Source organism: Natator depressus, chromosome 2 (assembly GCF_965152275.1).
Source record: "Natator depressus isolate rNatDep1 chromosome 2, rNatDep2.hap1, whole genome shotgun sequence".
NCBI lineage: Eukaryota > Metazoa > Chordata > Testudines > Cheloniidae > Natator > Natator depressus.
The window spans coordinates 243,512,939-243,530,927 of record NC_134235.1 but is presented as its reverse complement, the minus strand read 5'-3'; the positions used below and the strand labels follow the sequence as shown (position 1 = coordinate 243,530,927).

The 17,989-nt window shown below is 40.6% G+C and overlaps 1 protein-coding gene across 3 annotated transcripts in view; it reads right to left on the bottom strand.

Moving 5' to 3' along the window:
- Positions 1–17,989, bottom strand: part of PTPRN2 (protein tyrosine phosphatase receptor type N2) — a 1,019,026-nt gene that overhangs the window by 624,791 nt on the left and 376,246 nt on the right. For all 3 annotated transcript variants that reach the window (XM_074946270.1, XM_074946267.1, XM_074946269.1), the window contains one exon: positions 1,499–1,616. In XM_074946270.1, the coding sequence (XP_074802371.1) occupies positions 1,499–1,616 (118 nt within the window). The remainder of the gene's footprint in view (positions 1–1,498; positions 1,617–17,989) is intronic.

Sequence of the window (17,989 nt, the reverse complement as noted above, 5' to 3'; positions counted from 1 at the left end):
ATTAAAATTGTGATTAATCGCAACTTATTTTTTTAATCTAGTTAATTTGTTTTGCATTGATCACTTGACTGCAATTAACTGACAGCCCTAATAATTAGATATATAGATTAAGGGGCATATATAATTATTTAATTGGTTATGACAATAGTGTTCAGAACTCCTGCTTCAAGGAGCCTACAGTAATACCCATAGAGTTAAAAAGTAAAATAAATGAGAGAGAGGCAGGAGAAATGAGATCATCACAGATAAAAAGATACATAAAAATATATTAACTAATGTGCAGTATGTACTGAAAACAGACAACCTGAAAATCAACAAACACTTTAAACTGCTGACACACTGGGCCATATTTTCAAGGGCTCAGCATGCCAGGCGCTGAGAGCCTCATGGACTGTCATTTTGTTCTGTGTTTGTACAGCACCTAGTACAATGGGGTCCTGGTCCGTGACTGGGGCTCCTAGGTGCTATGATCATATAAACAATAAATAATAATAAATCTGAAAATCCGGTCATAAATGTCACATCAGTGGTTGCTGAGTACTTAGCACCTTTTAAAAATCTGGCCCTTCTTTAGGTGCTTAGGTAAGAACTGGGCCATTTTGAAAACGAATTTCCAATAGTGAATGCTGAGCACCTAAAACCTGGCTCTTTTGAAAATCTGGCTTATATTGATTTACTCATGTAAGAGTTTGTAGGATCAGCACATCAATACTTATTTCAAAAGAAAATCAAAATTCCTCCTTAATAATTCAAAATAATTACTGACATTACAATGCATGGTAAGCCATTGAGAAACAATAGCTAGTTAATATAAGTAGGGAGAGAAATTTTATTTAACATGTACAGGCCTCCTTTAGTTCTTATTAGACATTAAATGTATTATAGTTCAATATCTTATTCAGAATATGCTTATACGCTAATGTATTAAGTTAAATTTCCACGTTATTGGACCACTGAAGTGCACTGTCATTATGATTTTAAAAACTGCTATTTTTCATGTTATTCGAGACTAACTCAACTGAAACTTCTATACAGTTTCACGCACAAGCAACAATTTGTTTTCATGAGCTCACTCCAGAAGAAAGCTCTCCTATGGGCAGGTTATTTTGTAACTGTCTGATATAAAATTTCCTATTCCTCCCCCTGAAGCAACTGGTACTGGCCACTATCAGAGACCAGATATTGGATAAGATGGGCCACCGGTCTGGTCTGGCTATTCCAATTTCTCTCTGATACCAATGCAATGAATGGAGAGGATAAGGGAAATATGTTTGCCACCAACATTTTCCTATCATATTAGTATTCAGGGTGTCTGTGGTGTTCACTCATTCTCACCCCTGTTCCTTACCAATTTTTTAAAATCCTGTTGCACCACTAGTTTCTGCTCATCCTGTGGACGGTATTTAGTGATTTGCATAAGAATTTGGTCTTCAGGACATTCTGTTTCTACACACCTGTAAACCCACCACTATGACACATAACGTTATGGAAGACTTACCTTAGTGTGTCAGATCCATCAGATAAAAATGAATCAGGGCGCCAGTGGTGGATTTTATGAATGTTTGAGAGTTCCAGGGCAATAACATGCTGCATGTAATCATCTTGCCAGGTAAAACCTGTTAAATAAGGACACACTCATAAAAAACAAATCCAACTTGCAAAGTTTGACAAAAACCTGTCTTTATGCAAACAACTATAAATAGAAGCTCTGTTTGCTGAAATGTTTTTCATTCTGCATACTCCAGAAGCCGAACTGCAGGTTCCCCTCTCCTGCCGACACTTTTATTAATCAGGCCTTTCTAAGTACTCTTACAGAAATACTGATCCTGTTGGAGTGTTCTCCTCTAGGAAGGCAGTGGGTGTTCTGATGAGGGTTAAGAGGAGATTATACTTAATAGAATTTTAGAATTTTAGCGGCTAGTCTCGAAGGTGCTAGAAGCCAGCTTTACTGAATAATAAAGAGTTATTTTGGGTTAGTTGTTGAGTTATTTCTAGCTCAGCTATTGTGAAAGAGCTTTCAAACTGAACGGTAGTAAATAATGGAAAGTTACTTCTCACAGGTGATTTACTCATTTCTCTGCACCTCACAACTTATACAGTGCATTGCCCTTTCCGTGTAACCTCCTCCTGTAAAACCAACCATTTAGAGTGGTAAGGGGATAGTGTTGTTACAGTGGAAGCAATTATTGTGACGTTTCATGACCTCATCTGGGGGCATTTTCTGGTATCTTTATACTCAAATGTTATGACAAAGCTTTATAACAAGGATGAATTTAGTTATGAAAGTAACTTCCATGTGATTATGCATTAATTAGATGCACTGCTGATCACATGGTAATTATGCTTGGAATAATGATACAACTCCAAGAATAATTGTTATCCAATTTGTAAATTTTAGATGTTATGGTAACACTTTAGTTTGTAGAAATACCCCATGCAATTACTGTAATTATTTAATAACTAAATATCACATAACTGCAGAGATATTCTACTTTTATGACTTGCACAGTTACACAGAACCATAAACCTCAATAAATTTACACGTACCCATTTAATCAAGTACTGTGATCATTGTAAGGAATAGTCTTGTTATAAATGTTCTCTCGCACGTATAACCTGCCCACATAAAGGAGGGAGGGCTTTCTAGTGCTTCGGGTAGGACTTGGCAGCAGGATGTCTGTGAAAAACAGTTACCAATCTCACACATATATTGTAAGGCTTAACGAACGTTTGTAAAGTGCTTTGAGATCCTCAACTGAAATGCATCATAACCTGGATTCACCAAGACATTTTCTGTGTGACTATTCATGTTAGGCTAGGGCTAGAAACATTTGCTGGTATAGCAATGTCATTTAGGTATGTGACAATTTTGCAACATATCTATATCATCAAAAGCCTTACTGTAGCACTTATGTCAGCCAGCATAAAAGTGCTTTTGTCAGTATGGCTTATTTCACTCACCAAACCAGTATAAGCTACACCGATGAAAGCACTTTTTTGCTAGTCTAAGATGTGTCTTGTTATAGGACAGGTTGGCCAGTACAGGTAACAGGAAATATTTTCCAGTGTAGACTAGGCATTGGGCTTCTGCATAAGTACCTTGTTGAATGTGGGACTTGTTGAAGTACAAACTGGATTGGGGGTGGAGAAGTGCATAGTTACAATGTTTGGAAATGTTTCCCTGTCAGTGAAGTTCCTCTTTGGAGCTGGAAATTTATTTTTTGTTAATAGAAAGTTGAACAAATCCTTGGAATCACTGGGGTAGTATAAGGGTTTTAGCAAATAAATAAAACTATATGGCATATAATGGATCCATTGTCCACTTCCTCCTCCCTCTCCCATCCTCAGAATAAAATTATACACAATTTTGCTGTGAAAATACTTTATTTAAAAACATCTCTGATGTTTATAGCTACTCTAAATGATTTTGAACGCTGGGGGGGAGGGAGGAGAGGGGAACGTCCAACACTTTTTTGAGATCTGTTGCAGCCTTTTCAAATGCAAATCCCACCTTTTCAAAAGCTGAACTGTAAGGGGAAGGATTCAAACCATTTGCAGACGTTTAAACCTAAGATTGCTCAGAGAATGTATTCTTAGCTGAATACCTAAACAATGAGTCACCGTGGGTTTATAGTAATTGTTACATGGTATTATTAAATTATTTTAGGATTAATGTGCCTAATGTGTTCAAGTTTTTTCCACAATTGCTTAGAACTGTTTTTACAAAGTCACCTAGAAGGGAAAACTAAGAAGAAAATCAAGTCTAGGTGATTGTAGATATTCAGCATAATGGATCAGCCAGATATAAATTTATATGAAAGGCATTAACGCTGATAAAACAGATCATTTAAGAAAATGTCTGTACATTTTAACAAGTGCTTCCAAAAGAATTAAGGACCCATCCTGCAACTGTTAGCCAACACAAATAGCCCCATTAAAGTCTAAGGGACTACTCATGTAAGTAAAGACTACTTGCATGAACAAAGGCGGTAAGATCGAGCTCTTAGTTGTAAACTAAGATTATGGAATAGAGCAGTGGTTCTCAACCTTTCCAGACTACTGTACCCCTTTCAGGAGTCTGATTTGTCTTGCGTACCCCAAGTTTCACCTCACTTAAAAACTACTTGCTTACAAAATTAGATATAAAAATACAAAAGTGTCACAGCACACTATTACTGAAAAATTGCTCACTTTCTCATTTTTACCAAATACTTATGAAATGATTTGAATATAAATATTGTACTTACATTTCAGTGTGATATTTAAACCTGTTTTTCACTTGTGAGCCTTGTCTGAAGTCAGAGCCCCACTTTACTGCTAAAGCATGTAATTTAGCTTAACAGGGCCCCCTGTGGCATGGGGCCCTGGGCAGTTGCCCTGCTTGCCACCCCTCTAAATCTGTCCCATGACCTCCGTGCGGGTCACAACCTCCAGGTTGAGAAACACTAATCTAAATGAGTTGAGTACCCTCTGGAAGACCTCTGCATACCTTGGGCTGAGAACCACTGGAATAGAGTATATACCCACACACACACTTCTCTAGAAACAAAGCCCAGGATTCATCTGCAATACCTGCAAAAAGATACAAAACTCACCTATATGTGTCTATTGATATCCACGGACTTATATGTCAATATAGTTAATAGCCATTTCAACAAGCTTTCATCTACACAGTCCTTGTCAAAAATCAGCCCCCCATTGCAAATACCACCTCAGGACAATAAAGAATTGTAATCTTACTTTTTAGTGGCCATCACAGTTATGTCTGTCATGGAATCTAGGATTATTTTCTTCCTTCCATTGCACTATACTAGCATTTTTTCACAATGCATTCCAGACTATTACAAGTATGAAATAGTAGGGGTGTGAAGGAATACAAGCGAGGCACTAAAAAGAGGTGTCTTGTCTGGACGTTAAAAACAAAAAGAGAATCTCCATTTTTGAATCCCTACACTTTTTTCTAACTCAGATGGGGGTGCTGCACGAACGAGTGGTGAGGAACCTAAATCTTTATTTGTTCAGGAAAATCTTCTCTCCTTACCTATTAGTCAATATTGCGCTTTTTTCTTTTTTTAATGTAACTATCTCAGGAACTGCAGTGATGTCTAAAGCTAACCTTATGCCAGTCATGTTCCAGGTTTGTTTCAGTATAAAAAAAATTCTCTCCCACATGCTGAGCTCAATAAAATAACACATGGAAGAGTTCTAATACCAACCTGACAGCTACATTCAAAATTAATGTTGAGAAGCAGTGTATGACGCCGTATGGCAATTTCCTGTCCCCTTTGTCTATAACACCACACCTAGCGGCTGCTCCTGGCTCACAACCCAATTATAACAATTTAACTCTGCTGGCTGAACAGGATCACAGTGGTGCTGTTGTATGCACATTACTTCCATGTCACTAAAATGGGACTGTACTGTGGGACACGCGGTTACCGATTAACTGTCCCTGCCAGAGCTCTGTCTAGGCTGTGTATTTTCTAACTGTGAATTCCCACAGTTGGAGAATGCAAAACCATACAAACCAATTGTGCACTCTTGTGACAGAATGATCCTGGGAGGTGATTTAATTGTTGCAAGATCTCTCCTGAGTAATATTGTGAGGGAGGGAGATTTGGGCGAAAGCCACAGGTCTGATATTCTTTTTCCTCATGGAAGAAAAACATATTTCCTCTTCCTGGGTGAGGCAGTAGAGGGTTTACTTCTATTTTTCCAAAATTGAAATTCCACAATCTAAATTTATGTTGAAAAGAAATGACAAGCCAGAGTCACTGAAAGCCTGAGGCTGATCTCTCACAGCTGTGAGAATCTGGAGTAGCTCTGCAGAACTTGAGCTGCATATCAAAGTGAATGAGGTACATCAGTGTAACTCTGGAATTAGAATCATAGAATATCAGGGTTGGAAGGGACCTCAGGAAGTCACCCAGTCCAACCCCGGCTCAAAGCAGGACCAATCCCCAATTTTCGCCCCAGATCCCTAAATGGCCCCCTCAAGGATTGAACTCACAATCCTGGGTTTAGCAAGCCAATGCTCAAACCACTGAGCTATCCCTCCACCCACAACAGAGATCAGTCTGGTCCTTCCCATATTACCATCAGAGGATCTCTCTGGATATTTCCTCTTCACTGCAGAATTAACACAAATCATTACTGTTATTATTTATATTACAGTAGCACCCAGAGACACCAACTAGGCTCCTGTTGTGCTAGGCACTGAACCCTGACTGTGCAGACTGCCCCAAAGGTATCCAATTTAAGTATTTAAAAATTGTAAAAATAACATGAACTTAAAAACAATGGCTGTGCTATATTTTGAAAATACTCTGGGAACTGGAGATTTACACTACATGGGCAATATCAGAATCTGACCCTAAGAGTATGGACTCAGAATTGTCTTCACATTTGTATTGCAGTTTCATTTTTATCTTACATGATTTGCTATTGCCCTCACACTAGTTACCATCCAAATTTACAGAATTATTAAAATATAATCACAATTCATAGTATCCATATTTTCCTTGTCTGATTTTTACATTTTGTAACTAACCTCCATGGCTCTGTTGTTCTTTGCCTCCTATCTTAGTAAAACTAGGTGCCCATCTAAATATACTGGACCACATCCTGAGCTGATGTAAATCAGCATAGCTTCATTGACTTCAGTGGAGCTGTGCTTATTTTCACCACTCCACTGAGCATCAAGCCCACTAACTGCACTCCTGGGCTAATATAAAAACAATGTTAACATTTTCAAAATTTGATCACTCACAGCTCAATACATCCTTCTACTGCCCTTCCATCCCCAAACCATTTCTCATTCAGAATGTAAAATCTGCCTATTTCTTGTATTAATGTCATGCTGTGTTGGCCTATGAAGGAAAACGATAATGTCTAAGCTTGACAAGCATGCTGGTATAAATCGGCATAGTTTAGTCTAAGTTAATGGAACTATGCCAATTCACACCAGATGAGGATCTGGCCCATTGAATCTGCCCATTCATACTACTGATTCTTTTCTCTAACACTGAGGGTGAAATTCTCAGGGCTACGTCCAAGAGTCTGAGAGCAAGTCAAATGAACCTGAGTGGATAATGTGATGGGATTACTTTGGCTTTTGTGCCAACTGAAATCCAAAATAATTAGTTCTGCATCAATATATTGGCAACAAAGTGATTTTTCCATATCAAGTCCATTCAAAGTGACAGGAGATTATTACATATTGGCCGCAAACTATAAACTAAAACCTGATCCTTCTCTCTCCCTGCCACCCATAAAGACCAGCAAACCTCAAAGTTGAAGCTAGAGCATGTTACTTATTTGATTCTATTTCTCAGTTGTGACATTATTTTCCACTTTTTAATTATATTTTCCTTTTTCTCCTGATGCAGCATATAGTGACTGAATTGGCCTCATTAATACTACAAAAAGTAATTTTCCCTCTGTTGATATTCACCCCTTCTTGTCAACTGTTCGGAATGGGCCACATCCACTCTAACTGAACTGGCCTTGTTAGCACTGACCCCCTACTTGGTAAGGCAACTCCCATCTTTTCATGTGCTGTATATTTATACCTGCTTACTGTATTTTCCACTCCATGCATCTGATGAAATGGGTTATAACCCACGAAAGCTTATGCCCAAATAAATTTGTTAATTTCTAAAGTGCCACAAGGACTCTTCGTTGTTTTTAAGTTTTTCTCTCAGCTTCTTTCAACTGATACCTTATTTCAGTCAGGAAACTCTCCATTGCAGAGCTCAGAGAATTTCAGCACCCATGCTATGTGTTGCAAATTGTTAAAGCCTTCTTTAGCTGCCAGAATGTCTGCAGAATTGTGCGTGATTGGCTTTCTTCCCTATTTTCACAACAGACAGGTCAACATATAGACATAACTTTCTGCAGGCTGCCTTTCCAGATACCCTAGAGGAACAGCACTTGTTCTCATCCCAGGCCTCCATTTGCAGAGCTCAAGGACATATCCAGTGATGTTCACATACTGTAATACTGGTTTGCTCTCAATTGCAATTTTACTTCCTGGGCTGCTGTATCTATAGCAAGATTCATGCTTTCAAGTGCCACATTGTCGACCTATGAATGCAGTCAAAGATGTTTTCCATTACAATAAAAGAAAACAAGGACTTTTTCTAATAGCAATTTTGCAATACAACCCTCACTGGCAGGTTAATGGCAACAATAATTGTGAAGAGGCAACAACCACCTCTCCACACAGGTAAGGCTGCAGCTATTATTATAAGCCCTATTTTATAAAGGGGTTGATATATCGGGCTTGGAATATAAATTTGGCCTGAAAATTAACAGATTTATTGTGAAGTCAAACTTATTACAAAGTTTGAAGCAAATTTTTCAAAGTATTTTCGAGTTACAGTTCACTAAAAACTACCTTGCTGTTGTCTCCCTTTAGGTTAAAAACATCTGGTTACTGATCTTTCACACTTGCCACGGAATTAAATCTCCTTCTAATTTTGTTCACCAGTTATATTTGACATAAACTGCTGCTAGTTATAAAAAGTTATTAATGATTTTGCTGTGGGTATTTTGAGTCCCAGTACTGTCTCCTTCAATTTTAATAGGCATCATGTGCCTAGTCTTGCTCCCATCTCAATTAAGACTTTTTGGCAATTGACTTTACTGGGAGCTCTGCTTTGGGGCTAAAACATCACCGTTCCAATCTGAGGTGTGTTTTGTTTTATTATGGACAAGTGGTAGTCTCTCCATAATTAAGACCATCATGCTGTCTGGATTGGCTGATGACCATGAAGGCTAATGTCAAGAAGCAAGGCAGAGGCCCCAAACTGGGTGCATGCTCTGTAATTAGATGTCACCAACTCAAGAACAAATGTGAACTCCTGAATCGCTATAACAGTCTTACCATGGAGTCACAGACAGTCCTCTTGGGCATTCCAATCTATCTTGCCACACAGGCAAGCTTCACTCTGTGATAGTTGGCTGCTATACACCAAAGACCACAAAATATTCAGGTTGCTTCCAGACCCAAGAGAGCAGTCACTTAACCCAGGTCAATTTGTACCTTAGATCTATCTGTCACCAATGGTTGTAACTAGGGTGACCATATTTCCCAATGCTGAATATGGGACACCTGGTAAAATTACTCGTATTTATGCAAGTTCTATGGCAATCAAGCTGAACTATGCAGTACAAATATTCAAATTAACATCAAGTTGACTGAGCCTCCTGTTAAAAAGAAATACTGTGTAGTTGGATTCTTTTTATTTACCTTCTTATCTTTTTAAGGCTTTAGGGTTCACACAGAAAGGGGTGACACACACACATCCCTACCTTCCCCCCACACACACTGGGAGAGATGACACACACTCCCATACACCTCTCCCATACGGGGGGAGGGGGTGACTGACCGACCTGATCCTCCCTGACCGGCGCTCTCCACCCTCCATGCCTGGCCGGGCCCTTGGGACGGACCCTCCTCTCCTGGTACCTGGCACCACATCTTCCCGAGGCAACATGCCCCCTCCCGTCTCCCAATTTCTGCCAAGGTTCACACCAGAACGTGGCCAGCAGCAGCCTTTTGGCACTGTGCAGGAGGGATGGGATGGGAGCTGCTTCCAGCCATAGGGCAGGAGGAGGTGGGTTGGTGAGCTGAGTGCTCCTGCCAGGGGCTGGTTCTCTGCACAGCTCTGGGAGTGGGATGCACCCTGCCAGGGAGGATATGGAGGAGCAGCGGGGCTTGGGAGAGGGATGAAGGGGCAAAGCAGGGAGAGGACAGCGAGAGGGGGAGCATGTAAAGGGCTGATGGGTGGGAAGCAGAGGCAACACGTAACCAGCCGCCGCCTGGTCCCTGCCTGCACTCACCAAACACCGCAGCCCACAGCGTGCAGCCAGTGCTGTCCGGAAACGGGACGGGGCGAGGCCCTGCTGGCCGAGAGCTGGCACGCAGTGGGGGCTGCGCTGGCGGACCAGCAGGGGGAGTGGCCACGCCCCGTGCACTGCAGCTTTGTCCCGCCACCAGCCTTGCACACCTACCCCCATTGTTGGCCACTGGGGGGGAAAAAAAACCACACACTGCTGGTGAGCAGGACCCACCAGTATTAATGGGGGGGGTGGAGGGGAGACAGAAAATACTGGGCAATTTGCCCATTTTTAAGGAAAAGTTGTGACACCTGCAGAAAGGCTTAAATACGAGATTGTCCCTTTAAAAATGGGACGTCTGGTCACCCTAGTTGTAGCCAATCCTGTAGTAAACTAACTAAAGATTTATTAACTAGGAAAAATAAATGAGAATTATTACAAGGTTAAAGCAGGCAAACATATATACACAAATGAGTTATTGCCTATGGTTTTAAAAGGTGGGAGAATTGTAGTAATCTGTCAGCTATGAATGTCTGTTAGGGCTAACCCAGTTGGCAGCCAGTATCAAGCGGAGTGCCCCAGAAGTCAGTCCTGGGGCCCGTTTTTTTCAACATCTTCATTAATAATCTGGATGATGGGATGGATTGCACCCTCAGCAAGTTTGCGGATGACACTAAAATGGGGGGAGAGGTAAATATGCTGGAGGGTAGGGATAGGGTCCAGAGTGATGTAGATAAATCGGAGGATTGAGCCAAAAGAAATCTGATGAGGTTCAACAAGGATAAGTGCAGAGTCCTGCACTTAGGACGGAAGAATCCCATACACTACTACAGGCTGGGGACCATCTGGCTAAGCGACAGTTCTGCAGTGGATGAAAAGCTGTATATGAGTCAACAGTGTGCCCTTGTTGCCAAGAAGGCTAATGGCATATTGGGCTGCATTAGTAGGAGCATTGCCAGCAGATCTAGAGAAGCGATTATTCCTCTCTATTCGGCACTGGTGAGGCCACATCTGGAGTATTGTGTCCAGTTTTGGGCCCCCCAGTACAGAAAGGATGTGGACAAATTAGAGAGAGTCCAGCAGAGGGCAATGAAAATGATTAGGGGCCAGGGGCACATGACTTATGAGGAGAGGCTGAGGGAACTGGGCTTATTTAGTCTGCAGAAGAAAAGAGTGAAGGGGAGATTTGATAGCAACCTTCAACTACCTGAAGGGGGGTTCCAAAGAGGATGGAGCTAGGCTGTTCTCAGTGGTGGCAGATGACAGAACAAGGAGCAATGGTCTCAAGTTGCAATAGGGGAGGTGTAAGTTGGATATTAGGAAAAACTATTTCACTAGGAGGGTGGTGAAACACTGGAATGGGTTACCTAGGGAGATGGTGGAATATCCATCCTTAGAGGTTTTTAAGACCCAGCTTCACAAAGTCCTGGATGGGATGATTTAGATGGGGTTGGTCATGCTTTGAGCAGGGGGTTGGACTAGATGACCTCCTAAGCTCTCTTCCAACCCTAATCTTCTATGAGTCTATGATCCTGGGCTCTACTTTGGTTTCATAGCTCTGGCCCTATGAGAGTCCAAATAGCCAAAGAGATGAAAAATGTTCTTTTCAGCTATTTTTATTTCCTTCTTCCAGAATTCAAGCTGATGGGATGAGCCCTTTTGCACATAGCCTCTTCATGGTGTGAGGGGGCATTTAACAAAGTCTTTGTATTGTGTTGTTCCACAATGCCCCATTTAGTTTTGACAGCCCTTCTTGATGGGCAGGAGACAATCCCTCCTGACTGGGTTCACAATTTCAGAGCAAACTTTTTTTTTACAGTTATAAAGCAAAAACTTAAATATTCTCGTATAGCATGTGAGAAAGATGTTATAAGTGAGATTATTGCATGCAGTAACTCACAGGCATTTCATTAACGCTAAACACTAAATACATTGTTATAATTTCAATGCCCATCTTTACCATACTAACACACAGGTGAAACAGACTGTTTTCCAGCAATGAATTTGTCAGTGCTTGGATGAGGCCTAAAGCCTGGCAAGAGCTGGCATGTGGTCTGCCAGCATTACAAAGACTACAAGATAATCCTGTGCCTGATTTTGATTTACTGCTGGTAACGCCAAAAAGGGGTGTGGGCGGCAAGGAATCCTTTACCTTTCAAATATTTAGAATTAAGCCTCAATGGCAACTTCCATATTTTCTGGGAAGTTTGGTTTGGTTGAGTAGGCTATTTCATGAAATTAGAAGACAATGGCTCCTTTTTGAAGATTCTCCAATATTTAATGTTTCTTTGTATCCCTCCATATGCCACAAAATTGGACACACAAGTGAATATTGAGACACTGGCTTATGCAAGAGACAGTTCCCAAGAGCAGAAATAGACATGCTTTCTCTGTCAGCGAAGCTGATGGAAGCAAATTTAAAATATAGGAAAATATTTTCATCTGCTAACTCTGAACATTTCATCGAGGCTACTTTTCAAAAACATATGGCAAATTCAGGATCTGGTAAGTATAGTTAATCCTCCTCCAATCCCCACCAACGTGCCCCTCTGACCTAAGGTAATGTGCACAGGCACTTGACCTCAATAGGCAACCAGTACTGCCAACCCGAAGAGTTCAAGAACACCATGTCATCCTCCCACAGCCCAAAATCATGAGATTGAAAGAACTACAAAAATATTGATTTGGGTCTGCTATCTGATTTTCTGAGTTTTTCTGGGGGAACCACCAACCCCACAAAAATTCAACTTGAAATCCATACCTTAAATGCTCAAACAAAAACTGCAGGCTTCCTGGCCACTCTCCACTGGAAGACTCCAATTCACTTTCTAGAGTGGAGGAGGTGTCATCCTTTCACTCTCCATTCCTTTTCTCTAAAATTATCCCGCCTCTTTCTCCATCTTCCTAGCTCCTTCCCCGCCTATCATAGCTCTCCTTTCCCTCCCTACCCACAGTTTCATTCACCTATTCCACCATGTAGGCGGTTTTCTGGGCAATGATGATGATTTTACAATGCTGAAAATGAATGGCACTTTCCACATGACCATCTGTGATGCCCATAAATTTCACAGCTCTGTTTTCCTGTCTAGTTTATCAATTCTGTTTCAAGACAGCAATAGTACACATCAGCCACATTGTCTGGAAGATCCCCTTAGTTCCTAGAGGAAGGAGTTTGGAAGTCCCTTATCCTCGGGAATTATAACAAGCACCTGTGACATAGTATAGTTGGCCAGAAATGTACTGCTGCTTTGGTAATTAGCAAATTATGTAGATATACCTGTTGTATTCAGCCAAGCAAATTCAACTCAAATTCCAACTTTCTTCATATACTTTTAAATGCCTATCGGAAAAATTCTTCCTTCAGAGTGTACAGTGGATAATGAATCTTACCTCTGATCTACTTCTCTCCCTATACGTACTGGACTCCCACTGACGCCCATGTAAATCAATTTCCACATGTTAAAATGGGCCTTTAGTTGTGTGTGCAAAGGGACGCAAAACAGATGACTCTGAAAATGCAGTTACTCGTTTGTAAGTGCAAAATCCTCTTAAGCGTCTGTTTTTGAATGTGAATCCTAATGGTTTACATAGAAATATTTGTATCAATTGTATGTGTTGGACAGCAGTCAGAATAAAAGACTATGCAATATGTTTTCAGTACAGAACATGGAGAAAGCTGGCATACTTGAAAATTTTTTGTTAATGAGTGCCGTGCACCCACACACCATTCTCTACCTAAGTCAGCACCAGTGCAAATCAACCTTGAGAATCAGAGATTAAACAACTGCTCATTCAAAATTATCAGAAACAAACTGCAATAGATATATGTAGTCTATATCTGTTTGTATACTTCTCTCCCCCACCCTTTGTCTCTTTTCTTCTTAGATTGCATATTCATACAAGCAAAGGACTTTTTGTTGTATGTATTTGTACAGGGCCTACACAATGGGTCCCAATTCCAACTGGAGCCTGTCAGTGCTACATTAAAAATAACAATAATTACAATACCCATTGTTGTTAATAATATAGCAAATGCAGAAATGAGGGATGATTTCCCTTTAGGAATCTGGGAAAGATCACAATGGCCAAAAGCCTGAAACTTTCCAGTGAAGAATTATGGCCAAGAGGGTGTACCTGAAGCAAAGATGAATCCCATGCAGCTCAAACTGCATCAGCAACTATAAAATATTAAATAAAACAGCTGATGTACTGCCCCATGCACAGGAAATGCACACAGAGTGAGCTTGTTCAATCCCAAAATGCCACCTACTATTTCCAGCTTGAGTACTTTCAACTATGTTATTTCCATTTTCTTGTACATGTAACAAAGCTCTGTCCTTGCCTCCGTGGGTCCCGTGTTTCCTGGCGGATTTCGCTAGCCTCAGAGGCTCACTGTGACCCTGCACGTAACCCTTCTTTCTCTAGAGACAAGGGTCACAGTCTACTGAGCCATTTTCATCGTAAGCCAGCAAGGGAGGTGAGGAGAAGTTATCCTTCCTTGCACGGTCTCTCTTGTCTCCCAGTCTCAGTGATTAATCAGGGGGCAAAGGTGGGGGGGGGAGCCCCGGGCCCACCCTCTACTCCGGGCTCCAGCCCAGGGACGCTAATAGTATCAGCTATGGTAGCTGACCTTTTAGAAACATGACATGTACAATTCATAGAATCATAGAATATCAGGGTTGGAAGGGACCTCAGGAGGTCACCTAGTCCAACCCCGGCTCAAAGCAGGACCAATCCCCAATTTTTGCCCCAGATCCCTAAATGGCCCCCTCAAGGATTGAACTCACAACCCTGGATTTAGCAGGCCAATGCTCAAACCACTGAGCTATCCCTCCCCCCACAGCAGCCCTCACTTCCTCAAACTCCACTTCACCCTTACGTCAGGGCCTCCTTCCTTGTGCCTGATATGGTGTGTGCTACTCAGCCTCTCCAACAGCGCAACTTCCTCCCACAGCTCCTGACATGCACCCCCACCGGACTAACTGGGAGGCTTTTAACTAGTTTCAGCCAGCCCCTGATTGGCTTCAGGTGTCCCAATCAACCTAGCATTCTCCCTGCTTTCTGGAAAGTTCTTAATTGGCCCCAGGTGTCTTAATTGACCTGGAGCAGCTTCCATTTCACTTAACCTGGTACCAGGGATTTGTTTAGCCTGGAGCTAATATATCTATCTCCCACTACTTTTCTATAGCCATCTGGCCTTACCCCGTCACACAAGAGACAGCTTTTTACCTTGCTACAATTGCATGGGAACAGGACACAATGTACAATAATGCTCTTTGCTTTTTTACTTAGGAATTCCTGGTATGCATGTGTCTTAGTCTCCAGCTGATGTAGTTCCATATTTGAAGTCCATTCTTTCCCCCTTGACACAGGACAGCTAGTAGTTCAGTAAGCAGCAATAGATCTCTCTTTTTGGATCACTCCTGAGATGTTGATTTAAGATTTATTGATTGTTACTAATACTTTATCAAGTATACTCTGTCTGGTCCCTGAGTAACTGCTTCCTTTCTAGCTTCTTTCCTGTCTGTCACTAGTTACTGTCTCTTCCAACAGAGTACTTCTAAGATTGTTGCTACTTTATAGTATCCATATCAGAAGAGGGGCTGAGCTGTAATACACAGATGTGGAGCCAAACATCCTTTAAATTTGGGAGAATTAGCAAACAGAGTTTTCATTCATGCCAATGAATAATACATCACTTCACTTTTAAGAACTTTAGAGATGCCATTTATTGCTTAAAACCATGAAGTGATTTCAACTTTGTACAGCATTACGGTTTTACTTGTGATTAACACGGTGCTCAAAGTTCAGTGAAAAGCTGAGGCTTCCAGGAGAACATGTACCATGATGAAACTATGTTAAAGCAAAATGCACACATGGCATATAAACTACCCACCATTCTCAGGTCAATTTCTGTTCTGTTTACTTTTAATCCTTCTCCTTTGAGAGCTCTGTGTCTTTAGCTAAAAATGTAAATATTCTGGAATAGCTCCACTAAGTCAAAACTACATAAGAACAACAAGTACTGCCTGTGTCCAAGATGTTTGGTATGAACTAGATTTAACCTGCTTGGGACAGGAATTCCACCTTGCTACCAAAACACCAATCACACTGATGAGAAATAACCACAATCATAATGCTAGCAGCTTTTTTTAAGGCAGGTTATTAATTTATATTTGTAACAGTCATAAAAATTTCAGATACAATTATTATATTTCACATCCAGTGCTCCTTTTATCCCCACATTTAATCTTTTGTTCCAACTAAAGTGTAAAAAGAAATAGACTATTTATTTATTTATTTATTGGAATATTGCAGCTTGTATTCACAAAAACATGAAATTGAAATAAAAAAGGAAGTTCTTTCCCAAAAACTTTTTAAGGTTTTTCATGCGACTATTGTGCCTGTGAAAGGTGTTGGATTAACACATTTGGAAATCCAAGTCCTCATTTGCTCAAAGAGTTCAGTACAGGCTTCCCCACACAGTCCTCTTCAATTAGCCATAACTCTCATCTGGAGAGACCATGCCTAGAAGGTGTGAGTGTATTTCAGTCTCCAAGCCCACTGTCTTTGCTGAGACTGTCAGTAATTGCGCCAATTAGTGCCAATTGGAATTGTGGCCTTTAACATGGATGTTGATCCACTAGGAAATAGACTGTAAGCACTAGCTCCCTTCAGGACTAGCAAAATACAATGGGATTTGGCATACAATGAATCCACAGGCATTTTTCAGAATGCACAGCTTGAAAACAAAGCCACACATTTGTCAGAGAGAGGAAGATAGCGGGGGTTTGTTCCTACAGCAAAGACAAACACAACAGACAAGTTCTATCTCCGTGGCCCTGTATAAACTGGGAAAATGCACCACGTTAAAACATATGTTTAACTAGTACAATGTTAAACACATTTTAGCCCTTTGTATGTTTAACAAGGACCCGCTAAGATGCTTTTAAATACAATTGTTCCTGTCCCTACCTAATCATGTTTAGCTTCATGCTAGTTAAAATGCATTAGTCATTTGTATTCACAATATACTTTCTGAGTATAAATATGCCGTATATTTTCTAACTACAAGCCCAATCTTACTGCTTGAATATGAAGACAATTCCTGTTCATCTATGGTATCAAAATAACAATAACCCATCACTGCACAAATTAATCAGTCATGTTGCATAAAGAAATGTTTTCCCCTTTATGAAACATCTAAGTAATTGTTAAATACAAGAACTATTATTTTAATCTCTACAGTTTATCAATCTACCATGAATCATTATCACAAGAGTAACTAGATGGTTTGATTCGATGAGAAGGAGGATGGTCCAGTGGCTTAGGACATTAGCCTGAGAGATGGGAGACCCAGGTAAAATTCCCTGCCCCACTACAGGCTTCTTTTGTGACTTTGGATAAGTCACTTAGTCCCTCTGCCTCAATGCTATCATCCTCATTTTATAGATATGGATCTGAGGCCCATATCCTGAAAGGTATTTAGGTACCTCACGCCCACTGAAATCATGGAAGTGAGGTGCCTAAATAAATACCATTGATTTCAATGGGAGTTACATGAGAATAATAGCACTGCTCTGCCTCATGGGTTTTATAAGGATGAATACTGAGATACTACAGTAATGGGGGCTGTACAAAAAAAGCCTAAAATAGGCACAGTTTGAAATTGTTATCCATTAGGGTTTACATTGTACATTGTATAGTATCCATTATCCATTGTACAGTATACAAAAGTTTGAGTCACTATCTTTAACCAAGTAGTAAATGGTGATGGTTGTTTTTTTCATCTTCTCAACGTCAGTATATTTCTACACCCTGAATAACAGCTACTAACACACAATAAGCGAATGTATTTCCAAAGGTTTTGATAGTTATACGAGTTTGTCCTTCAACTTTCTGGATGAGATACAAGCAAGCAAAGCTCCATAAGAGTGAGGATTGATATTATAATAATAATATCATATTTCAAAAGAGACTAACATTGCAGATGCAGTTTCATATGTAGCTGCTATGCTCTGTAATAGTATGGATGGAAAGTCTTTCTTACCAGTGGCTGCAGGTATTAACTAACAGTGATATCTTTCCAGACAATCAAGCGCTACACTATTATCATACCTTTGATGTGTTGGAACAGTGTTTGTCT